General features: G+C 43.2%; 2 protein-coding genes across 2 annotated transcripts in view; one reads left to right on the top strand and one right to left on the bottom strand.

The window, feature by feature from the left end:
• SUPT6H (SPT6 homolog, histone chaperone and transcription elongation factor) overlaps nt 1-5216 on the bottom strand; it is a 78831-nt gene extending 73615 nt beyond the window's left edge. The window contains exon 1 of the mRNA XM_088458992.1: nt 5030-5216. The gene's annotated coding sequence lies outside the window, so the exon portion shown is untranslated. The remainder of the gene's footprint in view (nt 1-5029) is intronic.
• A 198-nt stretch (nt 5217-5414) lies between these two features.
• On the top strand, nt 5415-15075 carry SDF2 (stromal cell derived factor 2). The gene is made up of 3 exons (XM_088458993.1): nt 5415-5843; nt 12700-12896; nt 14502-15075. Exons 1-3 carry the CDS (start codon nt 5669-5671, stop codon nt 14787-14789), a joined length of 660 nt encoding a protein of 219 aa, XP_088315119.1. The 5' UTR covers nt 5415-5668; the 3' UTR covers nt 14790-15075.
• Nucleotides 15076-15646: the final 571 nt, after the last annotated feature.

Raw genomic sequence — 15646 nt, 5'->3', positions numbered from 1 at the left:
CAGAAGCTCCAGTCTTAAGTTTGGGCACCAGAATACTTCCTTCATTCTCAGGGTTGGAACAATCAATCATCAAAAATCAAACCCGGTACCATCGCAGAGAATGTTGTTCTTGGGAATGATATTAAATACTCAACAGAAGGTGCTCCTACCTCCGAGGAAGATTCTCTCTCCAAGCTATGGTGCGTCTCTTTTCAAGTCCACCTGTGTAGGCAGCTTGTTGGAAAAAGGATAGCAACCTTCCAAGCAGTTCCGTTTTCATTCCAGGGAGCTTCAACAGGATCTTCTCTCAAAATGGAACAAACCCCCTCTCTGTCTGGCACAGAAAATACATTTATCTTCAAAAATCTCAGATCTCCCTGACATGGTGGTTACAGACAGTTCACCTGCTCAGGGGTCACCCATACTCCATATGTAATTGAGTGATCCTAACTACAGATGCCAGCCTCAGAGACTGAGGTGCGGTTACTCTGCAGTCCACTTTTCAGGAGAAATGGATTCAGCAGAAGTTGGTTCTCTCAATGTTTTGTAACTCAGATATATTCGGAGCCCTCCAGGGTCACCCGGAGTGGGTAAAGTCAGACTACACCACGGCTGTGGCATTTTTAAACCACCAGGGCTGCACTCTATATGCGATGGAAATGTCTGAAACTTCCAATGTCATAATGTTGGCTGAGCAGCATGTCCTGGGAAATCCCGTGGTCTTGGTTCAAGACGTGGAAAAATTGGGAGTCAGATTTCCTGAGCAGGCACAACCTTCACCCCAGGGAATTGCCCCTCCAGGTGTTCCAGCTTGTGATGGGTTAGTAGGGGATGAAAAACATTGAAAAGATGGTGTTGAGGCTAAACCACAAGTTTCCATGTTATTGCTCCTGAACTCGTGACCCGCTGGCTCTTCTTGTCGATGCCTTGGTAGCAGGCTGGGATTTCCATCTGACCTACATTTTCCATCCTCTGGCACTGCTGCCTAGAGAGTTTTGAAGTGAACAAGACAGCCACAATTATTCTGGTGGCGCTGGACCGTTTTATTCCGATCTCCTAGGAATATTAGCAGCTCCTCTATTATGCTTTCTCGTTCAGGGTACTTTTCAGCAACCCATGTTATCTTATCTGGTTTTTATGGGTTGGCTGTTGTAGCCTCCATCCTCAAAAGAAAGGGTTTCATTCGCACAAAATAAAGGCTTGTAAACCTGTTTCAGACAAAAAATATTTTTGTAACATGCAGTCGCCAGGCCCCCTAGAATGGGCATTACCCCAGCCTTCCTCACCACTGGACTTAAAAGTCATCGCACCTCCTGAAACAGCTATAGATCCACTGCTGCATGTAGGGCTCCTAGGGGGGAATTCAATTGTTTTTTCTACGGGCGCAGCTCCTGTCTAAAGTGATGGGAGCTATGCTATAGTTTGTGCCGCTGGGAACTAGTGCAGCGGGCCCCATTATGTCTAGAACAGCAACATTTTAGCTAGCACTGGCACTCACAATGCAGCCTGTGTTTAATTAATTGGTTGTAGCAACCAATAAATAAAATTGTGTACTATTTTCAAAAGTATATTTTAATAAACTTGGCTGCGGAATCCTGTATTGCTACCTATAAAAATTATCACTGTGTAAAACAAACTATTTATTGCCACAATCCCAAACCAGTAAAAAAAAATGTTGCTAGTCATACAAATCACATAAGATACAATTAACATTTGATACTTGAGAAGGTAATTGTATCTATGTAACTCAGCAGTATCTTGTAGTTACCAGTGTCTCTGCAATAGTAAATCTGAATTTATCAGTCATATACAGGTTGAGTCTCCCATTTCCAAAATGCTGGACCATGGGTATTTTAGATAACGGAATATTCCGTATTTTGGAATATTTGCATATTATAATGAAATATCTTGGGAATGGGACCCCAATATACACACGGGATGCATTTGTGTTATATACACCTTATACACAAAGCCTGCAGGTAATTTAATACAATATTTTCAAGAATTTTGTGGCTCAAAGTTTGTGTACATACATGAAATATGGGAAAAATGTTGGGTGGCGAGTCCCTGAAAAAGGCTCTTTGGAGAACACTGGATCTATTTATCCAAGTAATAAAAGGTATGGGGTTTATAGGCCACAAAAAAAAAATAGGAAACACGTGATTTTCCTTGTTTCAGTTCCTCTTTCGGCTTTCATTTTCTTTACACTATGGTTTGCGTTCACAGTAATGGTTCATAAAAAATGTCAATATGAAACCACTTTCAAGTTTCACTTAATTAATAAAGCTCAATAAAACTCAATAAACTATGGTACCATTGCAACAAAAAAAAAAAAAACACCAAATGCCATTGAAAATTCTACAAATAAACCATGGAGGTAAATCACATTATTTGGTGTTATCTTAACATTCCACTACAGCTTACAAAGTAAACAATTACCTTCCCCCACTCCATTACAGACAACTGAAGTTTCTTGAGTCCTCTCATAGGACCTAATACAGGCTTATCGTAGTAGGCATTTCAGTTGCTTTGAAATCCTGGTCCAGCTCCTATGTATTATTAATATGCCAATTGCCACAGTGTATTTCTTAACAGTAGGTCTACAAAGCTTTCATTCAAATGCTGTCTGTTTAGGTAGAGAAGCACCTCTCTCTTAGCAGGGCAATCTGCTGCAGTGGTGTGAAATAGTGAGTATATCACATATCTTTTCTAAATGTTAATGCCAAATCATGAATTCACTCTGTAATAGTTTTGCTGCAGAGGACGAGTGGTGGTTATCTTTTGCATATATTAAGACTGCAGAGGACAAGCCCCACTTGTTCTCCTCAGGGATGGGCAACTGGAGAAAAAATAAAACCAAAATCACGCTGTGCAGCTGCACATCGGAAAGTGTGCAATGACATCACTTTTGTGAAAACAAAATTAAATTTACCAACTTGGGCCAAATAGCCAACGCCGTCTCTAGCACATGGTCTGATGTCTGTGCATGCGCAGTAGCTGTGCTGGTGTGCGAACCATGAAGTGATTGCATAAGCCAGTGGTTCACAAACTTTGTTCAAACACGTGCTGCACATCAACATGACGATATCGCATGCGACCTAATGTAGGTTAATGAAGGACGGAACAAAATATCGTTCCAACCTTCTAGTGTGTACGCTTAATGCCCGCTCAAGAGAAATAGTCGGGAAAATAAGCACGATTGCCAGTCGCTCCAGTGTGTACCCAGCTTTAGGTTCAGTTATGTGGTAGTGGACAAGGTTGTGCTTCTGTATGTCCACATATTTTATGATTGGCAGTCACCAGTACTGGTTTTGACTAGAACATTGAACTTAAATGATTTAATTTGGTCCTGGACCACCAACCAGTGGCACCCCTGTAAGTGCCCCGAAGTAGCCCAGGAAGGACCAGCACGCAGTTCAGGAACCACTGGCATAACTAATTACTTCTTACTGATCAACAGGACTTATCAAAGCCTGTGCCCCGACGACTGTAATTTAATAAAGTCAAGCAAATAAAAAAATTATTTCTTATAGCTACAATTTACTGTGATAACAAATCTTAATTTTTGGGAACACACTAGGTTTTATAATGACCAAGCATTATATTATTTGTATATCTAGTGAATGGTTCTGCAACAGGCTTACATTTATAGATTTTGCTCTGTAATGTGTACATAATTATTTTAAAAAAAAATAAAGAATGTAAACCAGATATGCATGTTGTATGAATAAAAACAATTGCTTAAAAGTGAAATAATCAATAAAAATAACAAGTATGCAAAATATTTATTAGTACATCGAAGACTGGTAAAAAAAAAAAAAAAAGTATTAATTGATAAGGACTATGGAGGATGGGATGTTTAGCATAAGATACCATGGCCTACAAGTACAGCGTTATGGATGACGTTACTTGGCATTGTAGGAAAGAAGTTGCGCAATGTGTTTTCCCTAAATAGAAGGTAAACACACATCATAACGCACATGTCCTACAAGTGAATAATCCCTGACCCCAAAATAAAGCGACCTATAAGAAGAAGTACCAATAAAATAAAAACAAAACACAGAAATACTAAAAATAGGTCTACAGACACTGCTGAAATTTGGGCTGATTACTTTGTTACAAATATATGAGGCTGCTTCCATAATCAGACAGGCGCCAATGCAGCACTAAGGATGGCAACTTCAGCAAGGATCAGGACAGGTCGCACATGGATGGATCCTATAGGCCCCCATACACAGGGCGATTTTTCACACGATGTGGCCGTTTTCGACTGATCTTAAAGAACCAATTGTGTAAAAAGTAGTGTTTTCATACACGATTACGATGTCAATGCGTGTCCCCGGCATCGTGTAACGGCATCGTAGATCAAATGGTTTTGCAGAAAATTGCGAACTATTGTGTATGATTTGACACATATCGTACGCACTTTTGCAGCAGTACGATCCGATGTCCCTGGACACTAGATAAGCCCTCCCCTACTGACATTCCAGCAGATGCATCGTGTGTATTTGCAGGATACGATAGTAAACGATTTACAATCTTCAAGATACATCGGATCGTATGGTCGTTTGGACAATCGCACTTTTCTAAACACAAATCGTACAGAATGTCAAGGGATAACGTATGTGCCATCGGTTCTGATACAAATCACCCCATGTATGGGGGCCCTATCAATGCACAAAGTTTCCAGGAACTATCCAAAAATCATCCTGTATCAGACATAGAGACTGATTGCTCCGAAAGATCTAGCTTCGATGTCCATCCCTAAGCAGCACGCAGAGCTGTAGCTCCATGCATAATAACACAGCTGAGCTAGGCCATGTATTACCCCATCTAATGGCGCACTGCCAGTCCCTGCCACACAGAAGCTTGCTGGAATTTATAGTCCCCCCCACAGCTGTGTGTACATCCGTCTACGTTACATCCGCAGGTCTCACCGTCAGACATATACACACAGCTGTGAGCCCCCTCAGAGAGCCAGTGCGGCCTAAAGAGCAAGCACAGGATCCACAGGGGAGAGGACGCCTATGATGAGAGTACCATGTATCACCTCGGGTGATGGGCGCCTCCGCTGCGTGCTCCTCGCTGGCGCGTCGCCGCTCTCGGTGCCGGTGAGCGATCCTGGGTGTGAGGATAGAGGCCCCGCTACTAGCCAGCAGACCAGCGGAATGGGACAGGGCCGAGGGAGTACAACATCACGTCACTTCCCGACGCAATTCGCACGGCGCATGTTCTGTTCGTGGGCGGCTTGCCAGGAACGCTAGAGCGCATGCGCATTTCGCAGCCCAGGGCCATGAAAGCCCTCCTGCGCATGCGCGCCTGGTAAGCGACCCGGGCACTAAGCCAGCTACGTCACGCACATGCGCAGTACCATGCTCTGGAGTGTATTGCGTAACCTAGAGCTGCTTGTAGTAAACAAACGTTGCAAGACAGGAAATTCCTGTCATTCGGGATCGTTCATTATATTGTACGGTTAGGTTTCTACCACTTTCTACAACAAACGCGCGGCATAATCGAAAACACGGCTCGTTTTGTTGGAAGGACTTATTACAGACTTCAGATGCCAGTACACAAGATGGCGGCCAGAGACTGCCCTCCTTCCGCTTAGTGAAAAGCAAGGGTTTGCGCTTCCGATGTAGCCCAGCAACATTTCCGGTGTGTCCTAGGCTCTGCTGCCGGTGAGAGAGCGATGATGAAGGCGGCACAGGACGGAGCCGGCTCTTTCCTGCTGTTTATCGCTCCCTTGTTGTTCCCGCAGGGCTTCGCCTCCGAGCTGTCCGTGGTGACTTGCGGGTCGGTGCTAAAGCTGCTGAACACGAAGCACAACGTCCGCCTCCACTCTCATGACGTCAGATACGGCTCAGGTGATGCAAGCGCAAATCTCAGGGTGTGACGTCAGTGATGTGCATGACGTAGGGACCGGGGTTACACTGCTCACACCGTACTACAGTCTGGGCTCAGATTCTGAGTCATGGCTCCAGTCACATTTCATATGGACACAGGTCATTGGGAAAAGCTATTGTACATCTTATTGCACCATCTGAGCCATAAGGGGAAGATGCAAGCAACCAATCAGCTTTTAGCTATCATTATTCAATTACATTTTATAAAATGATAGCTAGAATATGATTGGTTGCTATGGGTGATTTCTCCACTTGTCCTCTTTCAAAGGTTTGGTAACACCTCCACTGCCCCCATTAATTATTTATCAGGCGGTCTGCCCTGCAAATATTCTCTACTGCCCGACGCTGACGCACATAAAGTGACGCTGCAAGTCATATAGATACCGCAGCGCGATTTAAGGCCCAGCAACAGTGTTGGGGCTGGGGGACAGAGCAGATCCCTCCCCAGGTATAAAAGGAAGGGCGCGAACCGTGAAGAGAGTGGTTTGCCTGCGTCCACTCTCTGCGTTTCAGTGACCGCATGTTTGTTACCGGGCCTTCTGTGTAGCCAGCAAGTGGGGCAGTGTCTGGACTGGCTATCGATCCAGATAGCAAGTGGGGCAGTATCTAAGGCTAAGCAGTGTTGCCATCTGTATTCAGCTTGCAAGTGAGGATGGCTGTCTGTGTCCAGATAGCAAGTGGGCAGTATCTGGTCTGCTCTTAATAAAATTATTTGTGTGCTATATCTGGTCAGTTGTTAAATGTATGTGTCCAAAAAGCAAGTGTGCAGTATCTCTGTGCTGCTCTAAGAGTATTATCTATTCTAAAAATAATTAAAACATGTCTAAGGAATTGCATGAAGCAGAGCACACTGAATAATTTGATGCGGATTTCACAAGAACAGTGATTCCCAACCTCGGTCCTCATGGCACACTATAGGTGCGTACACACTAGGCGATTAAGAAAGACAGCATGTTTGTGACATCGTAAACGTTAACGATACTGAAATGAACCTCTATATACCCCTGCCTGTACCTTCTAAAATCCTACCTATAAACCTCTAAAGATGACGCTAATTTGCGTACGCAATCATACAGTAAATAGAGACTCCAGACTTAGAACATGTGGTTCCAAAGCACAAAGTATTATTCAAGTAAAAGTACAGTCAATTACACGCTATTGATCCAGACACAATTAGACGCAAAGAAAATATATAGACCCCCAAGTACAGTATACATACGCAGTGCTTCCGGACCAGATGATAGGCATCAGCAAGAGACCCCTTGTCATTCCTCGTTCAGCACGAAGACTAAAAACCCAGCGCTTGAGCACACATATTTATAACCCCCCAGAATAGACAGGACAATAGAGAAGTTTGTTGCTGATATCATTGGTTCCCAGGGGAGAAGCATCTGTTACAGAGCGTTTAACAGGCTGGTTTAAATAGACTCACCCAGCCTCTAACAGCTGGGGGTCTTTACCCACCCGCCCCCATGCTGCATCCTAACAGTTGTTCATAAAATATACATTTTGTTGCTTGTAGTCTCTGCGGTCCATAAGTTGAGAATGCATGATGCGATCTCCACACCGATAGTACCGGAATTCTGTTGAAAGAGTACGCATCAGTACAAAACCTAACACTGCTTTCCTAGCATATATAAAACCTTAGTTATCAAATATCTTTATTTCACAGCATTTATACTAACTGAACCAACTTAAATCTTATACTTTAAAGCTTATTAAACTTTATGTGTGAATATGTAATGTGAGAGTATGCAGGGTTTGATATAAGGATGCTAGTTAACTTGGGGCAGATGCGTGCGCATAAAGCTAATAAAACAGCGGTTTCATACAAAGTCCTATGCATTCGCTAATATGCGACTAGTTAACAGCGCAATTGTGCGTATTAATGTGTGTATGAGAAATGGTGAAAGATGCAATCGCATGTTGCTAATAGTAATATTTCCACATGTACTAAGGTGTAAGTTTATGTAAAATGGCGCTTAGGCGGCCATTCGCAAAATGGCGTCTTGCGATCTCATTTCCAAAATGGCGTCTTGCGGCCAGTCGCAAGATGGCGTCGCTGCGATCTAATTTTAAACTGATCTTTTCTCAGCCAATTATCCAGCTTCGACATCGTACAGTCGTTTCTGATCCCTTGTAGTGCCTACATTGAACGAAGTGTCGTTCAGTGTAGGCACCCGCCATCATTCCTGAACATGGCCAATCTGTCGTTATCGGCAGATTGGCCTGCATGTTCAGGCGATGATAGATGACAGAAACGACCAGCGGGAGCGCACATCGTTGGTCGTTTCCATCATTATAGTGCACGATTACTGAGCGATTGCACGATTACGATGTTGTAATCGTACAATCACTCAATATCGGCAATTGTGTACGCACCTTAACAGTCCTGGTTTTAGTGCTATCCATGCTTGGGCACAGATGGCGAAATCAAAATAATTGACATATTAATTAAGTCACCTGTGCTCAAGTATGGCTATCCTTAAAACCTGGACTGTTAGTGTGTCTTGAGGACCGTGGTTGGTAATCCCTGCACTAGAGGAACTAGATCCAACAGACTTTGATTCTGGGGGTGATTCAATTCAGCGCAGTTTTAAGTCAGACTAAAGCCACTTAAGTCAGAGAATGCCGGTTAGCGTGACTAAAGCTGGGTATTCTTTGATTAAAGTGCTGTGCTAAGCCAGAAAATTGCACCGCTGGCACTTTAGTCAGTTTTCTGCTCGCACCCACCCTCAAGAGGGTACGAGAAGAAATCCTTTTTTGGGCTGGGCCTCTAAGAAGAAGAGAAAAATTTATATAAAAATGTTAATCTCAATCTTGAATCAATATAAAGTCAGAAATTCAACATTTGAATATTGTAAAGGCTCCCACCCGGCTACCTCTTGATGCTACCTGACAGGTAAAATTTTCTGGGAGCGATTCAATTCAGAAGGAGTATGGGAGTGTGTATTCACAACTTAAATAACGCACAGTTCGCTGATTTTCATGAAGCTCACCTCTCCCAATTCAATTGTAAATGGACATTCGTGGGAATTGCACCAATATCATGTTAATTGTACATTGTGCGACCAGGGAGAAGTGGATGAAAAAGTGGGGCGATCAACCTGAACACCCCAAAAGTGTCAAATAACATAGCAGAGCAGTATTAAAAGGTGGTTAGTAGCCTTAAGTAAATTATTGGATTTTATTAAAAGGTGTGAAATGGTTGATATTTACATATCTACATGCTTTAGCATTGGTAGGAAAATGGTAGTCAGCAAGTGTTTTCCAGCAAATTAAGGTCTGTGTAGTATTTTGGGGAACAGAGCTGGCGAGCAGAAATCTGACCAAAGTCTGGCTTTTGGCCACCCAAACTCATCACGTCCAGAAGTTTACACGGGTTTAGCCTCTTTATGCAGTTAATCCCAGTGCATTCGCGTGTGACAATTAATGAACGCCGGCGGCACTCACACCATTCATCAGAACAATTGAATATCGCCCCTCGGCCACCCTAAAATGATGTAATGTCACCCCTTAAAGAAGTTCTCCCCCGCTTCCCCCACCTTTTCCCTAGCAACGAGGCCGGGGAAGGGGGGCGGGCACAGTGGGACTATAGAGGACATAAGTGATTTAACAAGCGACCAAAAAGGAGCAATATTAGAGCACGTCCACCCAATATGGAAAAAGGATCCTACTTGACCACAATTCTGCCAGCACATATTGGAAGTAGGGGGATATATTTGGTTAAGACGTTCCGGCACAAAATACCATCGGGTATACACTTTATATGAATTCTCTTTAATGGAAACACTAATAGAACATTTTGATATATTGAGGCGAATGACCTCCCAAGTTTCTTCCCCCAGAGAAATACCTAGATCTAATTCCCAGGAAAATTTATGGGCCGCCAGAGGTGGATATTCCTGGATTAGGATAGTGTGACAAATGCGAGAGATGATGCCTTTATCTGCAGGACTAGAAATACAAAGACATTCCATTGCTATGGGGTTGCATAGAGATTGAGAGGATGAAAGGGATGAGGTAACGAAGTTCCGAAGTTGGAGATATTGGTAAAAACAGGATTGTGGGAGTGAATGTTTCTCACGTAGGTCAGTGAACATTTGCTGAGCAAAATTACCAAGGATGTGACGAAAGCAGGTAATGCCAGCCTCTGACCAGGTAGAGACCATATGGGATGAATTGCCAGGGGGGAAAGAAGGATGATGCCATAGGGGAGTTTGGGGCAAAGGATAGGTAGACAAAGCAAATTTAGAAGAAAGTGAGAACGACTGAAGGGACTGAGAGGGCTGAAAGAGGTCTATGTTTGCGGAGAAGCCAAGGGAGGTCGGAAACTGAGGTGAGCTTACAGAGTTCAGATTCCAAGTCAACCCAATGTTTGGTGCCTTTAGAGGAGTGCCAAGCTGCCAATTGGCTGAATCTGGAAGCTTGGTAGTATTTAGATCAGGGGTGGGGAACCTTTTTTTCTGCTGACGGCCATTTTGATATAAATAAGATTATTTGTGGGCCCGGTTCAGGCCATGCCCCCTCTATGTGATGTCACACGGGGACGGGGCCACAATCGCCAGTGATTACAGCAATACCAGAGCATCCTGGGGATGCGCCGGGGAGCTGTAAGGGCTAAGGGCTACGTTGTGACTGTCTGAAGCGCCCTAAGGATGCTTCAGGAGGAACTGCTGCATAGATTCTGGCTGCAGGGTGCCATTATAGGCACCATGCTATCCAGATGAGGCTAGCAGAAAAAAAGCTCAGAGGACCAGAGCTTATGATTCCGGGGGCCTTATATGGCCCCCAGGCCTGAGGTTCCGCATCCCTGTTTTAGATAGGTCTCGGCCTCCCATCACTGTTTCTGAACTTTTGAAAAGGACCTCCCTGCGAAGGCGTGGTCTCCTGTTATTCCAGATAAAATTACAGTAGAGTGATTGAAGAGAAGAGAAAACACGGAGAGGTACAGCCACAGGGAGGATCTGGAAAAGGTACAATAATTTGTGAAGGACATTCATTTTTGGAAAACTTAGATTTTACCGTTAAACTTGTCCCGGAGTTTGAAATTGAGTTGCAAGATTGTGCGTAAACTTTTACCCTGTGAAAACACATCGTCGAACTAAATTCCCGGCACATTGAGCTGAATTAAATCACCCCTATACAGCTTCCGGTATATATTGTAAGCTTGCGAGCAGGGCCCTCTTTATCTCTTTGTCAGTCTGTTATTACCCAGTCTTGTTTTATTACCGTTTTTTTCCTAGTTATAAAGCTCAATAGAATATAGTAGAAGTTGTGTTTATTGTGTTGTGCCATATATTTTTTAATTGCTGATTTTTTTTTTTTGTATGACATATTGTACTTCATAACTACCTATATTTTTCAGCTCATTAAGGAAAATGTTTGTGAGAGAATATGGCTTCAGTCACCCTCCCCGATTACTGATGTTGCAGTAGTACACAAGATGATATAACATTTTTGGGAGCGAGTGATAAAAGCAATTTCAATACACTGCGTATTCAGCAACAGCCGTAATCACCATACAATTAGTGTTAAGGTGCACATCCACTAGGCGATATTAATGAGCGATTGAACAATAACGATATCGTTCAATCGCTCATTAATTGTTCACTATAATGTCGGAAACGACCAGCGATGCGCAATCCCGCTGGTAGTTTCCGATAATCATCGGCTGAACATGCCGATAACGACAGATTGACGATGATGAGGGAGTGTGCCTACACTGAACGACATACCGTTCAGTGTAGGCACTACAAAGTACAATGAACGACTGAATGATATCTTTATTTTTAAGTCTTTTCATTGTCGCCTAGTGGATGTGTCCCTTTTAAGGAGTACATCCACTCCCCGATTAAACAGAGCGATTGAACGATAGCGAAATCGTTATCGTTCAGTTGCTCATTAATCGGGCATGCATATGTCGGAAATGACCAGCGATGCGTGCTCCTGCTGGTCGTTTCTGACATCAATCATCGACCCGAGCATGCCGGTCAATCTGCTGATAACGATAGATTGGCCATGTTCGGGGATGATGGAGGGTGCCTACACTGAACGACTGATCGTTCAGTGTAGGCACTGCAGGGGATGGGGAATGACGGTACGATTCGTAATGTCGTAATCGTACTGTCTTTCCCTAGTCGGCATGTGGATGTGCGCCTTAAGTGATGGCTTCTGGCTTCTGCCAAAAATTTATCCCTAACACTTTTGCATAGTGGTAACTTGTGAGAATTCAGATACAAGTAGACCCCGTAGAACAGGAAGTTGTGAATACTATAATTAGTTCTTTCAATTGAAATTGCTTGAACGAGCATTCACTAATTATTTATTTTTTTTTCATACAAGGGAATCTTGTTGGCGGTGACTTGGTAATGTCTTTGAAATTGGTTTGGCAATATGATTGGAAGATCACATTGCCAGCTATGGTCGTGTCAGCTGATCAACCAGATTTCTAAATATCACTGGAGGTTTGGTAATTTTCTACCAATTCAGCATGACAAACATTGTGACCAAAAATGCCCACGTGGGTATCTTAAAGAAACCAGCTATTTATTTTTGTGTAGTACGGAAGGGGAGAATTCAATTGCTAACATTGATGTGATCTATCAGAATGACACACCGTGCCGCCGGCATTGCAAGTTTTCCTCACGCCTCCATAGGGGTGCAAGGGAAAACTTGCGGTGTCAACACTAAGTTTATTGACTGCTAAATGCGCAGCGCCCGTTGTGACTATGCCCAGCTGCACTTCCCGCTGAATTGAATTCCCCCCTTTTATGTTAACGATATATAGAATTTTTATTGTATTTTATATATGTAGGCAGTGGGCAGCAGTCTGTGACTGGAGTTACCGCTGCAGATGATGGCAACAGTTACTGGCGAGTCCGTGGAAAGACCTCCACAGTGTGTGAAAGAGGAACGTTAATAAAATGTGGGCAGTCTATCCGTCTTACACATGTCAATACTGGGCGCAACCTGCACAGCCACCACTTTACATCTCCTTTATCAGGAAACCAGGTAAGTCACATGAGCTGTCATTACCATTGGAAGAATAATGTTGCACACTTATGTTTTATGTTCATTTATACATTTATTTTTTATTTGTATTCTATTAAATGCATATTACACAAAGTCAAATTGTTTCCAAAATATTCTCCGTGCCATAGTATTAGTTCCTTAGTTGCAGATGAAACTGTTTTGTCCTCTAAGCACATCTTCGTTTCATTCTGTCCAGCCCGCAGTTTCCTGTCCTCGCAAGCTGTCCAGCCCGAGTAAGCTGAGACTTATTCAGCTGGCTGGCGGCCGTGCGCCATCGACCACTAATGGTCGCAATGGTGATCCCAGCCTATGACTTGCATGCAGCTTTGCAATTCCGTCCAATGCTGAATAACCCCCTTTGACCGCATTTCAGCTCCCTGTAACCTTGCATGTGTTCAGTTAAGGTGGTGCCCATTATAGGGCTGTATTTATCAGTATTTAAATAGGCTGTACAGTCAGTATTTAAATAGGCTAGTCTTCATTCTAGGGTTAGTCACAACCCGTGCAGTTCCTCTTTCCTGCCTGGGATGGTGCTCTCTGCTCAGGTGCTTCTAGTACACTCTGGTCTGCATCTCAGCAATTTGTTGCATCAGCTGAGTGTGCCAGGCAGGAAAGAGAAACTACATGGGTTGTGACAGGTGCAGGGTGCTAGAATGAATATTTGGATAGGCTAGGAGACTGTTGGTATCATCTATTCATAGCTGGTAAAACTTCATATTCAATTACTCTGTGCTGCTAGCTGTAATTCTAAGGATCTGCTTTCTATGTGTAGTGAATTTCTCTCTGCCATGCTGTAAATAATTCTCTGCCGGTGATATGGTTGCTTTTTAATAAAGAAAATGACCATTGCTGTCCTAGTGTTCTTTGTCCCTTTGTAAATAGAGCATGTTTGTTTGTTTGCTGAGACTCTGTATGATTCAATGGACTTATCTGGTTTATGTAAAATTTTATCTTGTTGTGTCATCAGGGATAATCATGAAGCAATATAGCTTGCCTAACTGACACAAAGGGCCATATTCAATTGCCGGCGAAATTCTGGAGGGGCAGCTGTCAGACAGATCCTGACTAGTATAACCTTTGACAGCCTACTTAAATTAAAAATGTAACGGTACATATGTTTATTTGTCCTTTCCTAGGAAACCAAAAACAGACAAGTCTTGGGATCCATATTCTGTATTATATCTTACATGTCAATATTTTGCATTAATAAACAGTAACATTTCAGGATTACTTGTTGTCATTGTTATGACAAGCTGTATGTGCTAATAATAAATCCTGCATACTAGTGAGTAGAGGGATTCAGTATGATTTACCCCCGGCCGTGGTTCAAATCCCGACAGCGGCATCCCGACAGCAGTGAAAATCCCGATCGTATTCACTAACCTATTCTCCCCCCTAACCCTCCCTTAGGGGTGCCTAACCCTCCCTTTCCCTAGCCTAACCCTAAACTCCCGTGGGGGTGCCTGACCCTAAGTCTTCAGCCTCTTCTCTGCCCTTATGCAGGGTGGTAATGTAATGAGTCTCACCAGTCAGATCTACATGTTCATTAATCTCTTTTACTTATGTCTCTTGTTTACTGTGCAGGAAGTGAGTGCCTTTGGAGAGGAAGGGGAGGGAGATTCTTTTGATGACTGGACTGTACTTTGCAATGGGGAATTCTGGCAGCGGGACGAAGAGGTGCGGTTCAAGCATGTACCAACCAATGCATTGCTGTCAGTCACAGGAGAACAATATGGGCGTCCTATAAATGGACAGAGAGAAGTACACGGCATGACCTACGCAAGCCAGCATAACTACTGGAAAGTAATGGAAGGCATCTTCATGAAACCTAGTGATCCTCCAAGGACTGGTCACACTCACTCTGAGCTATGATAGTTCGAACAGTCTTCTTTTCCTACCCGCACAGTGTTGAACTCAGAGGAGTTCTCTGAGGTCCTGCAAAGGTCACGTCAGAGATTTTAGCAGGGACTTCTGGGGCACAGTTTGTTTGATGCCCTTTTGTCTGTATTATTATTTTATTTTTCTCATATTTTATTGATATGGCAGCGAAGGGCCCGATTGTTGCCTAAGCATGTCCCTGCAGCAGCAGAGAAAAGAAAATCATCTTCATGATACTGTCTCTGAGGAACGCAGTTTTAAATATAAATCGTAAAATTATCGCATTGGGTAATGTTTTATTTGTAAAGGTATTTGTGGTATTGCACCTTACCAAACTGATGCACTGCTGTGAAGACCAATTTAAAATGTGGGGACAGTGAGTTGGTAGGGGGGATGCATCACATAGCTCAGCGCTGAATTGCTGTATACATTTAAAGCTGCCCAGTATTTTGTCTGCTTCATACAAAAGCAGCCAGAGTATTCCCTGCATGTGAAACCAGAAAAAACTCCATTTGCAATATGGTTTGCCCAGGTATAATGCTGGGTACACACAATGTAACTGCTCGCGTCCACACTGCGCGATCCACGCACGATGGCACAATATATTGTTACACTATTAATGTCAGTGAATTGCATCATACGTCTCATCGTCCCATCTGATGGGTAGATACAACCACACAATTCATCAAAGGATTCATTTGGTGGAATTTTTGTAAACACTGTACGATCGTTGCGATCCATCACGGATTGCAAGATTGGTCAATATATCGTATAGTGTGTACCCAGCTTAAGTTTTTAATGTTAAACTGGAGTTTATTTATTGAAGGTTCATGGTATGAATGCACAAAGCT

This window comes from Taudactylus pleione, unplaced genomic scaffold (genome assembly GCF_031769625.1).
Source record: "Taudactylus pleione unplaced genomic scaffold, aTauple2 ptg000886l, whole genome shotgun sequence".
Lineage (NCBI taxonomy): Eukaryota > Metazoa > Chordata > Amphibia > Anura > Myobatrachidae > Taudactylus > Taudactylus pleione.
The sequence above is the reverse complement of the archived record's forward strand: the minus strand, read 5'-3'. Positions and strand labels throughout refer to the sequence as shown.